Here is a 20,311-nt window from a genome sequence, read left to right as displayed (position 1 = left end):
AATAGAATTTGCCCTTAATCAAAACTTTTAACTTTGATTGCTGTTCAATCGATGCTTTGGCTCCTTTGTCCTTAAATAACTGAAGAATCTTTACAAAGTCCTTTCTCCGTCTAGCAGCAGCAGCCGACATATCGGAAAAAATCCGACACTTAGTGGTAGGATTAACGTGAAATTGTCTTTGCTTGAAGGCCTGAGATTGGATTATTTCTTTAACCCGAACATCGGCAAAATTGACAATAATAGTCCGAGGAAACGGAGAGTTAGGGAATGGACGAGCTGGGACTCGATGCGCCCTAGTGATTGTTAAGTCTCCCTTAAACTCAGGGACGACCTCTTGAGAAAAAAAAGAAGTGATCCATTTTGTCATGTCCGACCCCTCGATATTCTCAGGTACACCTACTATTCGAAGGTTTGACCTTCTATTATAATTTTCTAACTCATCCAATTTAGATTCGAAAGCCTTCGAAAATTTAGAAACAGTGGTGATCTCTTTCTGTGCGATGATCAGATTGTCCTCCACCCTAGAAATTCTGGTCTCAGACTCTTGCAGACGATTAGAGATTAGAAAATGAAGCCATTGAGTCTTCAATTTTGTCCAGACGCTTACAAATCACCTCCATTTCCATCTTTTGAAATTGCTTCATCTCTCTTATTTCTTGCAGGATTAAGTTCAGAATGTCCTTAACTGAGATCTGAAAGTCCCCAGTAGTTTCAGTATCCATCCCCATAATCGGACTCTGAGACAAAGTAACCCCACTGGAAATAATCGAGGAAGTACTTGGACCAGCAGTTGAAGCGAGATTTTCGATGGGAGGAATGACTATTGGAGAAGTAGAGAGGTTTGAGGGAGTTGGAGCACCTGATGATACTGCACGAGTACCAGCTGTATTATTGGGGTCATATCTTGCTGCTTTTCGCTCAAATAACGGGAATTGTTTAGAAGCCTTGAGAGCAGAGACTGATGTGGCCTCTTTGGACGCCTGTAGATCGAATAAGGCCGCTGGATTAAAGCTCTGAGTTATCTCAGGTAATTTAGCTTCTGAACCTAATAGAGCCAAGGCCATTCCCCCCACGGGTGACTCAATTACCTCCTTTGCCGCACTAACAGCGGATTTACAAGGACTCTGATGGTGGACCTGGGTCGGGCTGCCGCCCGGGAGACCGTCCTCGCCTTCTCCGGAGCTCTCAGAATTTTCAACAGAGGAGATTTCTCTCTCCGCGGCCGACCCAGCCCGCTTGGCCCTTTCGGAATTCTCCTTTAATTGTTGGCGTCGTATTTTGGCCTTGGCCTTGGCCGTCAATTGCTTACCCATTATTGAGACTGGTAACAGCGAAATAACTTTTCACCGGTGAATATGAGTAGCAACAGTGCGACAAGTTACAGTAAAAGCGGAGTCCAGCCCGTCAAAAAGTACTGAGACCGAAAATCTAACCCGCACAGCGGCTGCAGTACAAGATATAAAAGTGCAGCAGCGGGGCAAACAACTCTAGCAGCCTGGACTAACACCTCACTCTGTGCAACTATAATAGGATGGGTGTAGAAGTCAGTAATCTACCAATTGAATCACTGCTGCAAAGAACTCCACATTTCCATTTCCTCGATCCATCAAAATGAATACTGGAACTTGAAATTTTGTCACACCTCGCACACTTCGACTGCTATCAGGAGCAGAAAAGTTAACACCAGTCTTCATAAACAGGTATACAATGTAGCAAAGGACCGGCCACAGCGGCGGAGGCAACAGGAATCTCTTACCAAGATGAGTGAAGAATTACTGCATCAGTAGCTCTCCTCCAAGAAGTGTGAACCTCAGCGTTTGTTAGTAAAGGCAGATCACCATGCTGATAGCTTCGGCGTGGAGACAGACTGTGGAGCTTCGCAGAAAATCGCCGAAGAAACAACCTTGAAGTGAAGAATTCAGCCCATCACAAATCACTGCTGTCAATCACGTCTCTCCCGGTAGACCGGATGATGAAAACCACCTACAATGGGGAATTCAGCCCAGCAGCTTATCACCGATCCTTCACCATCTCTTCAGCATTACAGATTTATTGTTAATGAAGGAAAGTAACTTGTTCATTATGTGTACTGTTGGGGCATGGTTGCTATCTTAACCATTTCTATACATGTGTTCTTTTCAGCATTTGGAAATTGGCACATAATGTTTGATAATATGACATGCGCACTGAGTGCTCATAATTATGAAATAGGGCCATTGTTTGCCCAATAAGACGGTGTATAATTTAATTTAATAGGACGCCTGTGTCGCACCAAGTTGGTTGGTTTTATAAGATATTACTGAGAGCACAATTTTTTCACTGGTGTTATTTAGGTTGTCTGTCTGTTCACTACTGTACAGACTTTTTTTACGGTTTGTTTTTATTCTCTTCACGTACAGATTTCATAGATGAGTAAGAGTACTGGACTGCATCATACTAACAGGTGGAGTAACACTTAGTACAGTGGTAATACTAGGGGTATCTGTAATAGCAAGGAAATTTAGCAAAGGTATCCTTTTGTCCTGATGAGTGCCAGTATAGAGACGGGATCCGGCAGAAACATGTTGACCTCTATGCAGAACAGAGGGGTGGAGAGTGCATAACTCACTCATGCCACCACCATCCGGGGATATTTTTTACCCTTTTTTAATCCTGACAAGGGAATCCAGGATTACAATTGTTATGACAATATCCCTTTGTTAGTTTTACCATTCATTGTCTGCACCTATTTAGGATCCTTTTCTTTTCCTTCTTTTATTTTGTTTGTACGGTCTACCCCTCCTTATTGTTCCGCCTCTAGCGTTGGTCTGCGCTGAGGCGTTTTGCAGCAGCCCTATGATGAAGTATGCCTCAACTTTTTGTGGGTGAGGGCAGTTTTTACAAAGTGAATGTGCTCCTGATTTAACTATATATATAAAAATTGCGACTTGTATTCACCTTACTTTCTTTTGTGTGTATATATTGTCTTTTAGGAGGGCAAAGTAAGGTATATTCTTTCTCCCCCTTATCTTGTGTACAGTAGAGTAGAACAATCCACAAGAGCCTGTCTCCAAATCTTCAAGGACTTAGGGCTAAAACTCAACAGAGCAAAAATCCTCTTTTCAACTTTGCAGAAGAATAACATTTCTCGGTGCAATTCTCAAAACAAGTTTTTCCAACAGAGGAAAGGATTCAAAAGGTGGTATCTGTAGTTTCTTCCCTACCAAAAAGGACCACTTCAGTTCAAAGTTCTTGGTGCATGAAGTCTTCCATCCCCCTCATTCCAAACTGCCGTCACTACCTGAGGGTACTACAAGAACAACTAGACAAACAATGGATTCAGGCTCCATGATCTTTCAACAACATTATCAGGATCGCTCCTCAGACCATGACCTGTTGGATGCGGTGAGACAACATATCCTCAGGCTTGACATTTGCTTGTTGACAACCTCAATAGGTGATGACCACTGATAAGTCCATGGAAGGATTAGGAGCAAATCTACAGTATCTTGAAGTAAGTGGCAAGTGGTCAAAGAAGAAAGCCAGCCTCAATATAAATTTGGTGGAACTGAGAGCTGTAGCTCTAGGACTTCAAGCTGTTCCTCTAAAATCTGCAGTGCTAGTTCGTACAAACAATATGGCCACCATATTTTACCTCGACAAGCATGGAGGATCTTAATCTCACATACTTTGGAGAACCAAAAGATCTGGAAATGGGTCACACACACACCAAGATCACTCTAAGAATGGAACACGATCCCAGTATACACAATCAGTGAGCATACAGTTTACACAGGTTATCAATCAAAAGGGTGACACTGATGGCAGCCCAGTCAGCACCACTTTTCCAGACATGGAGAAAACCAAATTCGAACCTATTCTTAGCCCTCAACTGAAAGTGTTGTTTTAATTACAACAGATGTCCTTACAAAGGACGGGGGGGGTGCTTTCCAGACACCGTGGACAGGGATATTTTCCTATGCCTTCCTCTCCTCTACCACTGCTCAACAAAATGAAAAGGGAGCTGTGTTGAGCTCTGTTGGTGGCTCCAGTGTAGCTGAGACAGTTCTGGTACAGGCAACGTCTCATGTCGGAACGGCATCCTATTCCATTCAAACCAGTGCAGGTAATGTTCTCCATGAACAACGGACAGGTTATTCCTCCAAAACTGGAGCCTGTCAATTTTTCAGCCTGGCTCTTGAACACTAGTTTTTTAAATATCCATAAGACTGAAACATATTTCATCCAAACTAAGAGCGGAATCTACAAACAAAACATACAAGGAAAAATTTACTTGTTTTTCTGTATGGTGCTTTCAGAATAGCATTCATCCTTTTGAGTGTACCCTGGAAACTGTTTGACCATATCTGCTTAGCTTGGCATGCTCTGGCCTTTCACATACATTGGTCATGGCACACCTTGGGCCTACTTTAAATTTGAGGAGATCTGTAAATCAGAAATATCTATGGTCTGATAGATCAATCCAAGAACTTCTACAAGAACATTTTAGAGCTTTTCCTACAAATAAGAAAATGCCTCTTTTTTGGCAGCTGAACACATTCTTCGCTCTACTGATGAAAAACCAGTTTGAACCCAGTTATGCTGACGATTTAAAGCATCTTTCTTGGAAGATGGTGCTACTACTAGCCCTTACATTCGCCAGAAGGATCAGTTAGATTCAAGATTTCACTATTAAGCATCCATATTTGCAGTTAAAAAATGATAGTAATCTTTTTTTTTTTTTTTTTTTTTTCAAAATTTTTTATTGAAACAATAAATCAGTTACAAGCATGGGCCTACAACCACCAGGGCCGGCCGCTAGGTTCAGAAAGGATCGTACATTAGTTAAGCAGTAGGCGACACCTGGGGCCCAGCCCCGTAAATGGCTCAGGATAGCTCGAGAGAAGCAGGAGACATACATTTAACATAAATAACAACAAAAAACAAAAGGCGAGGCATACGGGCAAAAAGCGTGGGTCAGGCTACATCCGGGGGACTTTTACTCCAAACCTTCAATTAGCTATCAACAGGAGGGAGTACTGAAAGATCGGGGGGGGGGGGTAACGGGAAAGGAACATCTATATTCGATTAATACAATCAGTTGCAAGGAACCATCAAGGGTCAGGGGGACAAGGCAATATCGGTGTCCACTAGGGGGGGCGTACAGATACCCCCACGATACACGTTCCATTGCCCCCAAATTCTACCCCATGCCCCGGGCTTACCGCGGGCCACATATACAGTCTTCTCCCTGAACATACACCAGTCCATGTTTTCCTTCCATACTGACACGGTGGGTGGCTGCTGGGAGCCCCAAAGCTGCGCTATATCCCTCTTAGCAATCATGTAGCCCAGGGCCGCCCACCGAGTCTGCGCCGCGTTATAATCATTGGGCTCCCACACATTCAAGACACAGCGACGCACCTCCGGCAGCAGCGCCACCCCGGTGACTTGTCCCATGACCCCATGAACCCGACGCCAGTATTCCGCCACCTCCCGGCACTCCCAAAGGATATGGAGAAAGGTGGCACTGAGCCCACACCCCCGCTTGCAGAGCCCATCTTCCGAGAATCCCATCGAGACCAGACGGGGGCCCGTCACATACACCCGGTGGAGAATCTTTAACTGGACCAGGCGGAGACGGGCTGGAATGGCAACTTCCTTGGGGGACGATAGTGCGGACTGCCAGTCCTCGTCGTCTAATTCCACCCCGTCCCCCGTCCACGTCTCCCGAAGGCGCACCAATAGGTCAGCCCGATTATTAATGAGTTTTTTATAGATTAAGGAGATAGTACTGTCGGGAACATGACCATCAAGTATGCGGTCCTCGAGGGGCGAAGAGGCCGGGATCTTGGTCCCCTCCCCAAAGACAGAGAGCAGGGCATGCCGAACCTGGGCGTATCGGAAGAACTCCTTTTCCGTGAGTTCGTATTCGCTCTGGAGCGCCGCGAAGGACTTAACCGCGCCCTTCATCCATAAGTCTCCCACTCTACTGATGCCAATCGTGTCCCAACGGTCAAACCCCTTCGTTGTCCAGAGGCTTCCCAGTCGGTCGGAGGCAAATAAAGGAGTAGCGCACGTTAGTCGCTCACTCCAGCCCATGGCTACATTGGCCGCCTTCCAAATCCGTACCGCGATCTTACTGGGGCCCGTCAGGGTCCGCCCAGCCGAGCGGGAGTAAAGCGCCCTGTTATAGTTACCGCCGGGAAGCAGGAATTTATCCATCTCATACGCCGGGTTCAAGCCAGGCGCATACGTGGCATGGTTAATGGCTGATAGCTGTGAGGCCCAATAATACCTGCGAATGTCGGGAAGCGCGATGCCCCCGTCGTACCAGGGGAGAGTGAGTTTGGCCAGGGCGATACGCGCCCGTCCGTCCCACACCAGTCTCCTCTGCAGGCTCTCTACTTCCCGAAAGTAGGCCACTGGAATGATGTCGAAGGAGTTGTGAAGTGCATAGAGGAACCTGGGAAGGGACATCATTTTAAACAATGCGGCCCGACCCAGTGGGGACAGGGGCAGCCTACACCACCGAGCCGTGTCTTCCCTCAAACGCCGAAGTGGAAGCAGGAGATTGTGCTCATAGCGAGCTACCGGGTCCAACGAGATGTGTATCCCCAGGTATTTAAAGCCGGACAGAGATATTTGGATCGGAAGCCGAGGCGACAGGAGAGGGGGGCCACCGGAGATAGGATAGACACAGGATTTAGACCAGTTAATCGTGAGACCCGAATTTCTCCCGTAGGAAGTCAGAACATCGAAAAGAACGTTAAGCGACTGCCGCGGCGAGGTAAGATACAGGAGGATATCGTCAGCATATAACGAGACCCGATCCTCAAAGCCCGGGGCCCACCGGATCCCCCTGATCGAGGGCTCCCAGCGGAGCCAAGCGGCGAGTGGCTCCAGGGCGAGAGCAAAGAGCAGAGGGGACAACGGGCACCCCTGCCTCGTACCCCTACCGAGAGCGAAGGGCCGAGAGACCCGCCCATTAACCACCACCTGAGCCATGGGTCCCGTGTAGAGAAGCTTCACCCAGCCAAGAAATCCCTCCCCAAAGCCGAATTTGGTCAAGACAGCCCAGAGGAATGGCCACTCAATGGTGTCAAAGGCCATCGTGGCATCTAAAGAAACCAGCACGGCCGGTTCGGAGAGGGACTCTGCCCTGGCGAGGGCACCATGGAGACGCCGCAAGTTGAGGGCGGTGTTACGATGTGGGATGAAGCCGCATTGATCAGGATGAATCAGAACGCAGATGACGCTCAACAAACGATTGGCAAGGACTTTAGCCAGGATTTTAGGCTCTGCATTTAGCAGTGAGATAGGCCTGTAAGAAGCACAGCGGTCCCGTGGCTTACCTTCCTTGGGGATCACGACTATCGTGGCCAGTCGCTGGTCGACCGGAAGGGAACCGGCCTCAAGGGACTCCTGAAACATGCGACGGAGGAAGGGCGCTAGTTTATCCGGGCGCAACTTATATAATTCGATAGGTAGACCGTTGGGACCCATGGCCTTGCCCGAGCGAAGGGACCGAATCGCAGTCGCGATTTCATCTACCGACAAGGGAGAGTCCAGCTGCTCACGGTCCTCGGCAGAAAGGCCAGGCAAAGCAATGTCCCTCAGGAGAAGGCGAGAATCTTCCTCATCCCTATCAGTCACCGGGGAGTACACAGTCCGGAGGTGGTCGGCAAAACATTCCACAATCTCACCAGGCTCAGTCACACACACTCCATCCGAGACACGCAACTCCGGGACCACACGATTCACTCTCTCCTTCTTGTCCAGCCACGCAATCAGCTTTCCCGCCTTGTCCCCGGCATCATACAACCGACCCTGCTGCTCCCTATACATAGTTTTGGCAGCGTCGGTGACAAGAGATCTGTATTCAAACTGTTTCAGGCTGAGGGCATGGAGCCCGTCCGGAGTGACACCCGCCTCCAAGGCCGACTCCAGCCCCGAGATGTCAGTCTCCAGCTTCACCATCGCCTCACTCCTGAGCTTCTTAGCCACCACTATCTGGGAGAGGGCGTGTCCGCGGATTACGGTTTTAAAGGCTTCCCACAGGGACATTGCAGACAACACAGACCCCTCGTTTTCAAGAAAGTATTGGTCCATAGCCTTAACCAGACTCTCGCGGGTCGTAGGGTCTCGCAGGTACCACGGGTTAATGGGAGCGATCCGCCCTGCAGACCGCGACTCGGTGTCAAAGAGAAGCCACAGCGGGGAATGATCGGAGATACCCCTCGCCAGGTGCCTGACCTCTCGAATTCGACCCGTCTGCGCCGCGGGCATAAGGAAATAGTCTAACCTAGAAAGACTCCCATGTGCCCCCGAGTGAAAGGTGTATTGGCATTGGGTCGGATGCATTAATCGCCAACTATCCACCAGGCCGAAGGTCTCCAACAGACCACCTAGCCAAGCCTGGGCAGCGGGGAGGGCCCTGGGTGGGTGACGATCCAGGTCACCCGAAACCACCGAATTAAAATCCCCGCCCATAAGCAAAAGGCCATCCGGAAGTTCAAGCAGCATTCGACCCAAGTCCGCGAAGGTGGAGTTCTGGAGGCCCGGTGGGACGTAAATTGAGACCAGGGCAAGGGGATGCCCCTCCCACCTCCCAGTCAGACAAACATAACGCCCTCTGTCATCTGAGACCACCCTCGTGATCTCCAACGGAAATGAGGATCGCAGGAGAATGCCCACCCCCCTGGAGCCAGTTGTGAAACCAGAGTGAGCCACGAGGCGGTATCCCCCCCTGTTCATTGCATGGCAGACATTACCAACCAAATGCGTCTCCTGGATAAACACCACATCAGGAGTCAGACGACGCAAATACTGCAGAACTACACCCCGTTTGATACGGTCCCCCAACCCATTGACGTTCCATGACATCAGCTTCAACCCGTCCCCCCCCATCCCCTCCAATAGATCAGAGGTCCCCCCGCAAGCAGCACAAGTCCCAAAGGTGGCAGAAAATCAATACCTCGCCCTGCAAACAAAAACCACACTACAAAACAACCCCTCCTTCCCCCCCACCCCCCCCAACACCCAACTCCCCCCACCCTGCACCCCTGCGGGCCAAAAAACCCCCCCAAATTGCAGTGTGCCTGTCGCCCAACTAACCCCAGTCTACAAAAAGACCCCGGAGGAGGAAAGGGACCCGTCCCCGCCCGCCCCCCACACAGGTACTAGCAAAACACACTGAACCAAAGAAGTACAACCCAGCTGAGCAGTGCAAATTGGCAAAATCAAGGACCAAGAGTCACTCCAAAGGGGACCCGTCACCGTTGGCACCTGCAGAGGGCCCGGGACGGCCACCCTTGTCCGGCAGCGAGTCCAACCAGTCACTCACGGCCACAGGAGAGTCAAAGAAGGCAGTCCGATCCCCATATTCCACTCGGAGTTTGGCAGGGTAGAGCATAGAGTACTTTAGGCCCAGCTCACGAAGACGACGTTTCACCCCCTGGAATCCCATCCGCTGTTTCTGGACAAGTTGAGTAAAGTCCGGATAAAAGTTAATGGATGAGTTCTCATGTCGAACCGGGCCATGGACCCGCGAGGCCTGCAGAATCGCATCCCTGTCTCTGTAGTAAAACAGTTTGGCCACGATAGGCCTCGGGGGGGCCCCCGGCCACGGCCGCCCGCCCGGAACTCGATGAGCCCGTTCAACGGCAAAAAATTTACTCAAGCCCGCAGGGGTCAGCTGTTGGAGGATGAGTTCCTCGACCAGGAGGTCAACCGGGCGGTCGTCGGAGGACTCCGGTACGCCGATGACACGGATGTTGTTGCGTCGGGCCCGTCCCTCGAAGTCCTCCAGCCGCCGGGCCATCTGCTCATTGACCACCTTGATGTCGCCAAGCGCGGCCTGCAGGTCCGACACATCCGCACCCAGGGTGGAGGTCCGCGCATCGAGAGTTTGAACCCTCTCGTTCGTTTTGGAGAGGTCCGCCCGTATTAAGGTGACATCAATCGCCACCGTATCGATCTTGCGGGCCAGGGCCTCGTATTGCTTGGCGATGGTCTCCCTGATGCCATCAATGGCGCCCATGATGTCCTGTAGGGAAAGTTCCGAAGAGACGGATGTGCCACCACCGGCGACGTCTGAGGGGGGACCGGCCGTTCCAGGAGAGCCTCTGCCCTGAGTGTAGCGGTCCATGTTGTTGGTCTGGACCGATCCTCCACGGAGGGAGGATTTAGTCTTACGCCCCTCGGGGCCCCCCTTGCCCCCCATGCGGCCACGGACTCCGAGGGGGACCGCCGATCAAAGGTAGTTGGGATACCGGCCCTGGAAACCAGCGCCTCACCCGAGGCCACAATATGGCGGTGCGGGGGGACCCAAGGCGATAGGCACTCTAGTGGCAGGTGGAGACAAAGCTTTGTGCAGAGGTCAGGGAAACACCCCGCCACCTCAATCGCTCCACCGGCCAGCCCCCTGAGGTCTGAAAGTAAAACCGAAAGTGGCCGAGCGGCCCCTGGCACCGCGCCGCAGCCGTTGTTGTTCAACCGCGACACGGCCCCACGGCCCACCTTCGCCCCGGGCACCTCCGTCAGGTGGGTCCCAAAAGTTCAAACGACGATAACTCAGGATTCCCGGGTCCGATTAAATTTCTGAAAAGAGATACGTGCTCAGCCGGTCGTCCACTCCCAGATTCCATAAACCAAATCAGGATATTGTCAGGATAAATTCCGAGGAGCAGCGAGGGTCCGGGGAGCCCTGTGCTCACGCGACCATCTTGGATGCGCGCTAGGCTCCTCCCAATGATAGTAATCTTGAGAATAAATCTTCACTTTATTCCTAATTCCCTATCTGATTTTCACCTCGGTGAACCAATAATCTTCAAGATTTACTTAAAAAATCCAGCTAATACGGCTGAGAGCTGTTCATACTTTAGATGCTAGAACATGCTTCAAATTCTACATTGACAGAACTACTTCTTTAACCCCTTGTGTGCCACGCCCTTTCCCCGCCCTGTGCCGGGCGTTCCATTAGCGGGCGGGGTTCACGACGAGCTGGACTCGTCATGGGCACAGCGCAACCGCGGCCCATGACTAGTCCAGCTCGTCATGGGCACAGAAGGGGTTAAGAAAGTAGAACAGCTTAGTCTAGCCTTCACACCTCCTAGGAGAGGACAAGCTCTGTCCAGGAGCAGTATTGCTTGTTGGGTCTTAGCGGCCTTCTGTCACAACAAACCTTAATGAATTAATAAATATTAGTCTTTTAAAGTGAAACCTTGCCCAAAGGCGTCAAGGCGCTGAAAGACCATTGATGGTTTAAGTTTGTGTTCATTCCACAAGGAATGTGTCCAGTTCTACTGCCTGTTTGTTGGAGTGCCCCTACCAGATGTATGCAAGGCAGCAACATGGACACTAGGCATTATTGTCTTGATACCTGGACAAAAGAGGATGCAGTGGTGGGTCAAGCAATTCATTTCCATCTATTCCAATGACATGAGCTACCTTTATGTATGTATTCATTTATTTATTTTAAAACTTGTTCAGACTTGCTTGGTGTTTCCTACCTCTTTGATATGCTATTATGTGGTTACTGCTTAGTATTCAGATTCAGGCATGTGGATCTATGAAATATTCAATACTGGAGAAAAACAGGTTACTTAACTGTACACTGTGGTTCTCTAGTATTAATATCCTTCATATATTCATATGCGACCCTTCCTCTTCCCCATTATAGAAGCTTACATTAGATATCTCTCTCTCCTTTCACACTTGTGCTAACAAATCTGATGCCTTACCTTACAATTCTTATTTTAATTACGGTGGGACTCGCACCTCAATGGGGCGGAGATTGACAGGTGAATCTATGAAAGATCTCAATACCGGAGAACCTGTCGGGTTCGCGGCGATTGCCGTTCCCCGACATTTCCGCTAGGACACACACAAAGCGCCGGGATACTCACTTCCGGGCGGAAGTGGAGCCCCGGTCTAGTTCTCCCAGTCACTACAGGTCAATGAAGCACTTCCGGGGGAAACACTTATAACTCGCGTTCCCCGCCGGATCGGTGCTTCGAATTCCTTCTATCGAGGCTTGCAGCGAAGGAAGTTCCGGAGGACCGCTGTTACCCAGGTGGCTGTTGGTTTTCAAACTTGTTTCCTTTCCGCTGTGGTGTCCGCGCTGGAGCGCCATCCCCCGTGGGTTCCTTACACCCCCTGTTCGCATCAGCGCAGGAGAGCGCTACCTTCTTCTGTGGCGTCCGCGCTGGAGCGCCATCCCCCGTGGGTTCCTTACACCCCTTGTTCGCATCAGCGCAGGAGAGCGCTACCTTCTTCTGTGGCGTCCGCGCTGGAGCGCCATCCCCCGTGGGTTCCTTACACCCTTGTTTACATCAGCGCAGGAGAGCGCTACCTTCTTCTGTGGCGTCCGCGCTGGAGCGCCATCCCTTGGTTTCTCTGTTCTTTGGCTTCCACGCTCAAAGCACCTTTTTCTTTGGTCCCTTTGTTTTGGGATATCTGCGCAGAAGCGCTACCTTCTTTGTTACTGGGGAGAGCAATGCAGCCAGCACACTGGGTGCTGATCCAGAGGCGCTGTATCTCACCACAAACCTTTGTTTTCATCGCCCTTGCTGAAGCAGATCCCTGATCGACCGGAATCCCTGATTGAACCAGAGACCACAGAAACACTGGTGAGTCCTGGCAATTGTGTGTGTTTTAGGGAATAGAGGTAGGGCATTCGTGGGGGTTGTTCCCAATTGGAATCTCCTTTGTTTCCCCAGTGGCCCACGAGATCTCCTGTCCGCTTCAGACCACAACACTACGCCCTCATCTGGCTGCTACCCCGGCGTCCATCTCATCCCTGTTGGGTTTATGTCCTAGGGGGTCAGGTGGGTACTAGGGTGGGTGCTCCTGTCGTCTCTGCGGAATCGCTTCACAAGCAGAGGTAAGTCTTGTGGGGCCCCTGACAGAATTCGAAGCCCACGTTTCTTATTCCACCCAGACGACATGGGCGACCCGGAGGTTACCTTGCAGGACATAGCGGTCATGCTGGCAACCATGCAAGCCGAGAACCGCAGTCTACGCCATGATATGACGACCCTACAGGGCCAAATGGCATCCAGGGTCACCAGTCCCTGGGGAACCACCTCTAGTCCTAGAGTCATGCATGAGGGGTTGTTGCGACCACCGACCTTCACATTTGGGGGGCCCTCCGCTGCCACCGATCAGAGCCCTGCCATCCAAGTCATCGCACCCCATCCGGTACAATTGGCGCCACCTGAACGATTCTACGGCGACAGCACCAAGTATGGGATCTTCATCCATCAATGTCACCTCCACTTCATGGCGAGACACGCGGCTTTTCCCGATGATGCATCGAAGGTCGCTTACATTTTATCGTACATGGGAGGAGACGCCGCTCAGTGGTCTATCTCTTTTGTGGAAAACGATGATCCCATGCTCCACCACTTGCCGACGTTCAAGGAAGCCATGCGGCGTATGTTCGCTCGCCACACCTTTGTGCAGGCCGCAGACAACGAGCTGCTTAATCTCAAGCAAGGCAGCCAAGACCTACTGCATTACATCACCCGTTTCAGCCGGCTTGTCATCGAGGCAAATTGGCCAGAGGACAAAAAGGTGTCTGTATTCTACCGAGGCCTGCGTGATGATCTGAAGGATCTCATCTCCCAGTTGCCCAACCCACCGGAGGAAATAGGCCCTTTCATCGATTTAGTGGTAAAAATGAACTTCCGACTACAGGAAAGGAGGACCGATAAAGGGAGAAACAGTGACAACCGTTTCTTGTCGATTGGTGACAAGGGCGCCGAAAAGGCCAAAGACGAAGCCGCTCCTCCAGGCGACATCCCCGAACCCATGCAGATCGGGGGCATAAGAGGGCCGTTGACCATTCAAGAGCGAGAAAAAAGGAGGAAGCAGAACCAGTGTTTATATTGTGGGAAGAGCGGACACTTCGTCAGGGAATGTCCGGTGAAGCCCTCCAGAACAAGGGGCAGGAGGCCGTTTGCGTTACCCATCACCAAAAGCGAACCGATGGGAAACGAGACAACCCAGTAGACAAGGGGATCCGTCCTCTGGGTTCTTCGTATAACGTTTCAGCGATCCCTGCAGTGATGGACGGCAGTCATCACGTAGGAATGGATGTCACCTTACTTAATCAAGAGGGCAGAACCTGGTCGGTAACCGCCATGCTGGATTCCGGGGCGACAGGCAGTTTTATTGACACCGAGTTTTTACGAACCTTGGGCATAGCCACCGTGCCAAAGGAGCAACCAGAAACGGTCAAGGCTGTGGATGGTACAGACTTGACTTCCGGCCCTATCAGGCATAAAACCGAGAACATGACCATGTCCTTTGCCAACCAGCATGCTGAGGCTATTTGTTTCGACGTCATCGACGCTCCTCAATTTAAGGTGATACTAGGGTTGCCATGGTTAGTGAAGCACAATCCCCGAATCGATTGGATAACCAGAACAGTGCACATGGATTCGGAATACTGCTGTACCACCTGTTATACGACGGACGATCCCATGGGTACTAGCTTCATACAGGCTCGATCCCTACCAGCAGAAGGCATGGGGATGATTTCCCAAACCATCATACCGGAGGAGTATCAAGACCTAGCAGAAGTGTTCGACAAGAAGGGGGCCAACACCCTGCCTCCTCACCGATCGTTCGACTGCCGCATCGATCTGATCCCTGGCTCCACGTTACCATGTAGTCGCATATACTCTCTCACTGAGAAAGAGAACCTCCACCTTCGTTCCTATTTGGATGAGTATTTGGACAACGGTTTTATTCGCCATTCCAGATCTCCGGTTTCTTCTCCTCTTTTCTTCGTATCCAAGAAGGAGGGTGACCTGAGGACTTGCATTGACTTTCGGGCGATGAACGCCATCACCGTAAAAAACCGGTACCCCCTACCGTTGATCTCCAACCTCTTGGACCAAGTAAAAGACGCCTCGGTATATACAAAGCTCGACTTGCGGGGTGCTTACCACCTAGTCAGAGTCCGGAAGGGAGATGAATGGAAGACCGCCTTCCGGACGAAGTTCGGACTCTTCGAATATCAGGTCATGCCTTTCGGACTCTGCAACGCCCCCGCAGCGTTCCAGTACTTCATTGATGAAGTACTGAGGGACTACATCGACGTTTTCTGTATTGTCTATATAGACGATATCCTGATCTATTCTCGTAACATCACCGACCATGTGCATCATGTGCGTTCAGTCCTCCAACAATTAGGGAAACATCGGTTATACGTCAAGCTGGAGAAGAGTGTTTTCCACGTCACATCCGTTGAGTTCTTGGGGCATATCATCACTCCAGCTGGTATCCACATGGATAACAAGAAAGTGGAAGCCATTCTGACGTGGCCTTCTCCGGAATCTGTGAAGGGGGTCCAGCGGTTCATAGGTTTTGCTAACTACTACCGACGGTTCATCACAGGCTTCTCCGCGCTGGTAGCTCCTATCACACGCTTACTACGAAAAGGGGTGCCGTTCGAGTGGGATCTGAGCGCAAATAGCGCCTTTCAGGAATTAAAAAGACGATTCACCATAGCCCCCGTGCTGGCGCACCCTGATACTGAGCAGCCCTTCATCGTAGAAGCAGATGCCTCCAAAGAAGCCATAGGGGGTGTGTTATCCCAACGAAACACCAGCACAGGACAACTGCATCCGGTGGCTTTTTATTCTAAAAAACTGCAACCCGCGGAACGCAATTACACGGTGTCTGACCGTGAACTATTGGCCATAAAAACGGCGTTTGAGGAATGGCGCCACTTCCTGAAGGATGCAAAACATACGGTGACCATCTACACCGACCACCGGAACCTTCAGTTCCTCCGCTCGGCCCGTGCTCTCACTGCCAGACAGTTGAGATGGACGTTATTCTTTAATGAATACAACTTCTTGATCACGTTCCGACCCGGAAAGGACAACGCCAAAGCGGACGCCCTTTCTCGGTTAGACGAACAGGACGGGAAGACCGAGACCCCCGAGCCGGGGCCCATTATCGCAGAAGACCACTTCCAGGGGGCTATTACATCCTCAGGCTTCTTATCACTGGTTAAACGCGAGATGGAACACGCCGATCCGGTGATCCTGGCTCAAGACCACGAAGGGACGACCCGTGTGAACGGCTTGCTGTTTAAAGGAGACCGGTTGTACTTACCTGGAGCACCTAGCCAACAAGGTGCAGTCCGCATGTGCCATGACCACGTTCTCGCGGGCCACCCTGGTTATCAGAAAACCCTCGAGCTCTTACAAAGGCAATTCTGGTGGCCAACCCTGGTGTCCGACGCAAGAACCCATGTAAAGAACTGCACCATTTGTCTCTTGGGTAAAAACAGGTCTGAACCGTCTGTTGGGTTACTACGTTCCATACCAGTTCCACCCTTTCCCTGGCACACCATCTCAATGGATTTCGTGGTGGAGCTTCCCATCACCAAGACCGGGCATACCACTGTTCTCACCATAGTCGACCACCTTTCCAAGATGGCGCACTTCGTGCCCTTGGTGAAGTTACCCACGGCTGCGGAGCTGGCCTTGGTTTTCGTGCACGAGGTGGTTCGTCTCCATGGAATTCCATCCGTGGTCATTACGGACCGAGGCTCTCAATTCGTGTCCCGTTTCTGGAAGGAAGTATGCAGGCTCCTTGAGATCGATGCACGTTTATCATCGGCGTACCACCCACAGACCGACGGTCAGGCCGAGAGGACGAACCACACCATGGAGCAATATCTCCGTTGTCTGTTACTGATGGTGGAGAAGGAATGGTCTGAGGTGATCTGGTTGGCGGAATACGCATATAACAACAGCAAGCATTCGGCCATTGGCATGTCTCCCTTCTTTTGTCTCCACGGTCGTCACCCGCGCACCTCTGCCTGGGAGGTGCCCCGGGACAGTCAGTTGCCTACGGTGCGTGCTTATCATGACTCCCTACACCGACTCTGGCAGCAAGCACGATTTGAGTTGGCCAAGGCTAAGGACACCTACAAGGCGCATGCCGACGCTCATAGACAGAAGGAGCCGGAATTCCACTTGGGCGACAAGGTGTGGCTCTTCATTCGGCACCTCAACGTGCATGGTCCCAAAAAACTTTTGCCTCGCTTTGTGGGTCCTTTTGTCATAGAGAAGGTGGTTAACCCAGTGGCCATGAGACTCTCGCTCCCTCCGCGGATGCGGATCCACCCAGTCTTCCATGTCTCCCTTCTGCGGGCGGTCTGCCCTGGGGCTTCCATCCCCTCTCCTCCTGCTCCGGTGGTGGTGGAGGGCCATGTGGAGTATGAGGTCAGGGCCATCCTGGGGTCCCGCCGGGTCCGGGGTAAGCTGTTCTACCTGGTGGACTGGAAGGGGTACGGTCCTGACGAGCGTTCTTGGGAGCCTTTGTCCCATGTACGCCATGCCCCCGCGCTAGTCCGTGCCTTTCACCTGCAACACCCCCTGAGCCCTCGCCCTGCTTACCCTGTCTGAGGTTCGGGGTTGCGGGAGGGGGGGGGCCTGTTTTGGGAGGGGGTTCTGTCGGGTTCGCGGCGATTGCCGTTCCCCGACATTTCCGCTAGGACACACACAAAGCGCCGGGATACTCACTTCCGGGCGGAAGTGGAGCCCCGGTCTAGTTCTCCCAGTCACTACAGGTCAATGAAGCACTTCCGGGGGAAACACTTATAACTCGCGTTCCCCGCCGGATCGGTGCTTCGAATTCCTTCTATCGAGGCTTGCAGCGAAGGAAGTTCCGGAGGACCGCTGTTACCCAGGTGGCTGTTGGTTTTCAAACTTGTTTCCTTTCCGCTGTGGTGTCCGCGCTGGAGCGCCATCCCCCGTGGGTTCCTTACACCCCCTGTTCGCATCAGCGCAGGAGAGCGCTACCTTCTTCTGTGGCGTCCGCGCTGGAGCGCCATCCCCCGTGGGTTCCTTACACCCCTTGTTCGCATCAGCGCAGGAGAGCGCTACCTTCTTCTGTGGCGTCCGCGCTGGAGCGCCATCCCCCGTGGGTTCCTTACACCCTTGTTTACATCAGCGCAGGAGAGCGCTACCTTCTTCTGTGGCGTCCGCGCTGGAGCGCCATCCCTTGGTTTCTCTGTTCTTTGGCTTCCACGCTCAAAGCACCTTTTTCTTTGGTCCCTTTGTTTTGGGATATCTGCGCAGAAGCGCTACCTTCTTTGTTACTGGGGAGAGCAATGCAGCCAGCACACTGGGTGCTGATCCAGAGGCGCTGTATCTCACCACAAACCTTTGTTTTCATCGCCCTTGCTGAAGCAGATCCCTGATCGACCGGAATCCCTGATTGAACCAGAGACCACAGAAACACTGGTGAGTCCTGGCAATTGTGTGTGTTTTAGGGAATAGAGGTAGGGCATTCGTGGGGGTTGTTCCCAATTGGAATCTCCTTTGTTTCCCCAGTGGCCCACGAGATCTCCTGTCCGCTTCAGACCACAACACTACGCCCTCATCTGGCTGCTACCCCGGCGTCCATCTCATCCCTGTTGGGTTTATGTCCTAGGGGGTCAGGTGGGTACTAGGGTGGGTGCTCCTGTCGTCTCTGCGGAATCGCTTCACAAGCAGAGGTAAGTCTTGTGGGGCCCCTGACAGAACCACAGTGTGCAGGTAAGTAACTTGTTTTTAACTGTGAATACCAGTATTGGCGTTCCAACAGACATGCAGAAACTATGTACCTAATTCTTTTGGCTTTGCCATTTCTGGTGGGAAAAGTAGAAAAAGGATTGCTTACTGTAAAGAATGTGAGTGAGATAAAGATTTGAATGTGCAGATAGTGTGATAGTCCAGTGCACTTTCCAGATGTGAAATAGTCTCTCATGTATTGCTAGGGGGATTGATAGACCAAACAGTCGGTAGCATGAGATGAGAGAAAGCAATCCTCTTGGTGGACCTAAAGCCGAAATTATGCAGATTTAAAAGAATTGGTAACGGTGGACGCTTTGGCAGCTGCGTTGTCATGCCAAACCTTAAAATGCAAAAACAAGTTGTCTTTATAGAAAATGTAGTAAAACAGCACTGCTAGTACGTTACTAGTTTTAAATGCAAATATGTGTAGTATAACCCCCTCTTTTTTTATATGCAGGCCAGAAATCTATATTAACAGATGCTGAAGCAGAGCTGGAAAGAATTGCCCAGAGGCCTGACATTGAATCTCCTACAACACCTACACCCCCTTCGGAAGGAGAAGCTTCGTGAAGATACAAAATGCAGACAAGATTATTTAAATAGGCCATTGCCTTCTCCTTCGTCAGTAATTGTGGAACTATAGAGCTGATACACTTCCCTTTTCACCCCAGAGGACTACAGGCAATCAAAGTCTTGAGTTATTTTGTGTGACCCCCTGCTTGGTAAATGGGAGCTGTGCTCAAGGAAAAAGGGGGAAGCTATACAAGACTAATGTTTACATTGTGTATATTCAGATTTTTTTTTTTTTTAAACCTTTGATATCCGTACCGTACCAATAGACTGTAAAACAGCAACTATGCCTTGTTGACCACCTCATGCTATTAGCTGCTTATAAAGTTAGGGAAATATTCGGTCATTTTTAGCAGGGGTGCTTAATTTGTTTTGTGCCAACTTTTTAGTGAAACTGAATTAAAGATTAAATAAAATCCCCACTTTTGTTCAGTAACTAAAGTATGCTTGATTAGATCCTAAACCCCTTACAATTACAGATCTAATAAAATCACATTTGATTTTAGGACATAGTTGTAAAACCCTGTATCTAACCTTAACTGTAAATGCACACTGCATTCGAAGCTTTACTAAAGATTTGTTACCTATGACGGTTTACAGTATTGATGGAATTAATCACCCTGTGATCATTTCAAGCACTGAATAAACAAATTTTGTGGGATCTTTTTTTACACTGTAACACAATAGAGGTGGTTGTTTTTGTCAGGTTGTACAGGATGTCATTTTCGAACTTGGTCAGTATGTGGCTCGACCTTAATACATACCTTCTGTTTGCCATGTTACAGTGATGATATCAAATTAGTCAATAAAACTGTCATCGGTTAATAAAGTTGTATTTATTCTCTGCATACAGTATCAATGTCTTACTTGTCATTATTTGTGTTGAAATGAAACGGCCAATCTATAAATGATTTAGGGATACTTGTATTTCTGTTATTTTAAAGTGACCTTTGATAGTGATGAGTAAGAAATGACTCACTTTCATTTGTAACAATCTTTCTTCTAAATACTATGTATTGGTTTAAAGGCAGTCTGGTTGATTTTGATAGCTGCACTTATTTATTTATTTATTATTTATTTCGGCGTTTTATATAGCGCTAGCCAGACCCGAAGGTATCGTAGCGCTTTACAACATTTGTTAAGTAACATTTTGTGAAGTAATATACATACAGTGT

At 50.3% G+C, this 20,311-nt stretch overlaps 1 protein-coding gene across 1 annotated transcript in view; it reads left to right on the top strand.

Moving 5' to 3' along the window:
* The window catches only part of DYNC1LI1 (dynein cytoplasmic 1 light intermediate chain 1), a 596,637-nt gene extending 576,646 nt beyond the window's left edge, over positions 1-19,991 (top strand). The window contains exon 13 of the mRNA XM_085630582.1: positions 19,024-19,991. Coding sequence (XP_085486708.1) covers positions 19,024-19,136 — 113 coding nt within the window. The 3' untranslated portion in view covers positions 19,137-19,991. The remainder of the gene's footprint in view (positions 1-19,023) is intronic.
* Positions 19,992-20,311: the final 320 nt, after the last annotated feature.

Source organism: Triturus cristatus, chromosome 10, assembly GCF_964204655.1.
Source record: "Triturus cristatus chromosome 10, aTriCri1.1, whole genome shotgun sequence".
NCBI lineage: Eukaryota > Metazoa > Chordata > Amphibia > Caudata > Salamandridae > Triturus > Triturus cristatus.
This window is presented reverse-complemented; position numbering and strand designations above follow the sequence as displayed.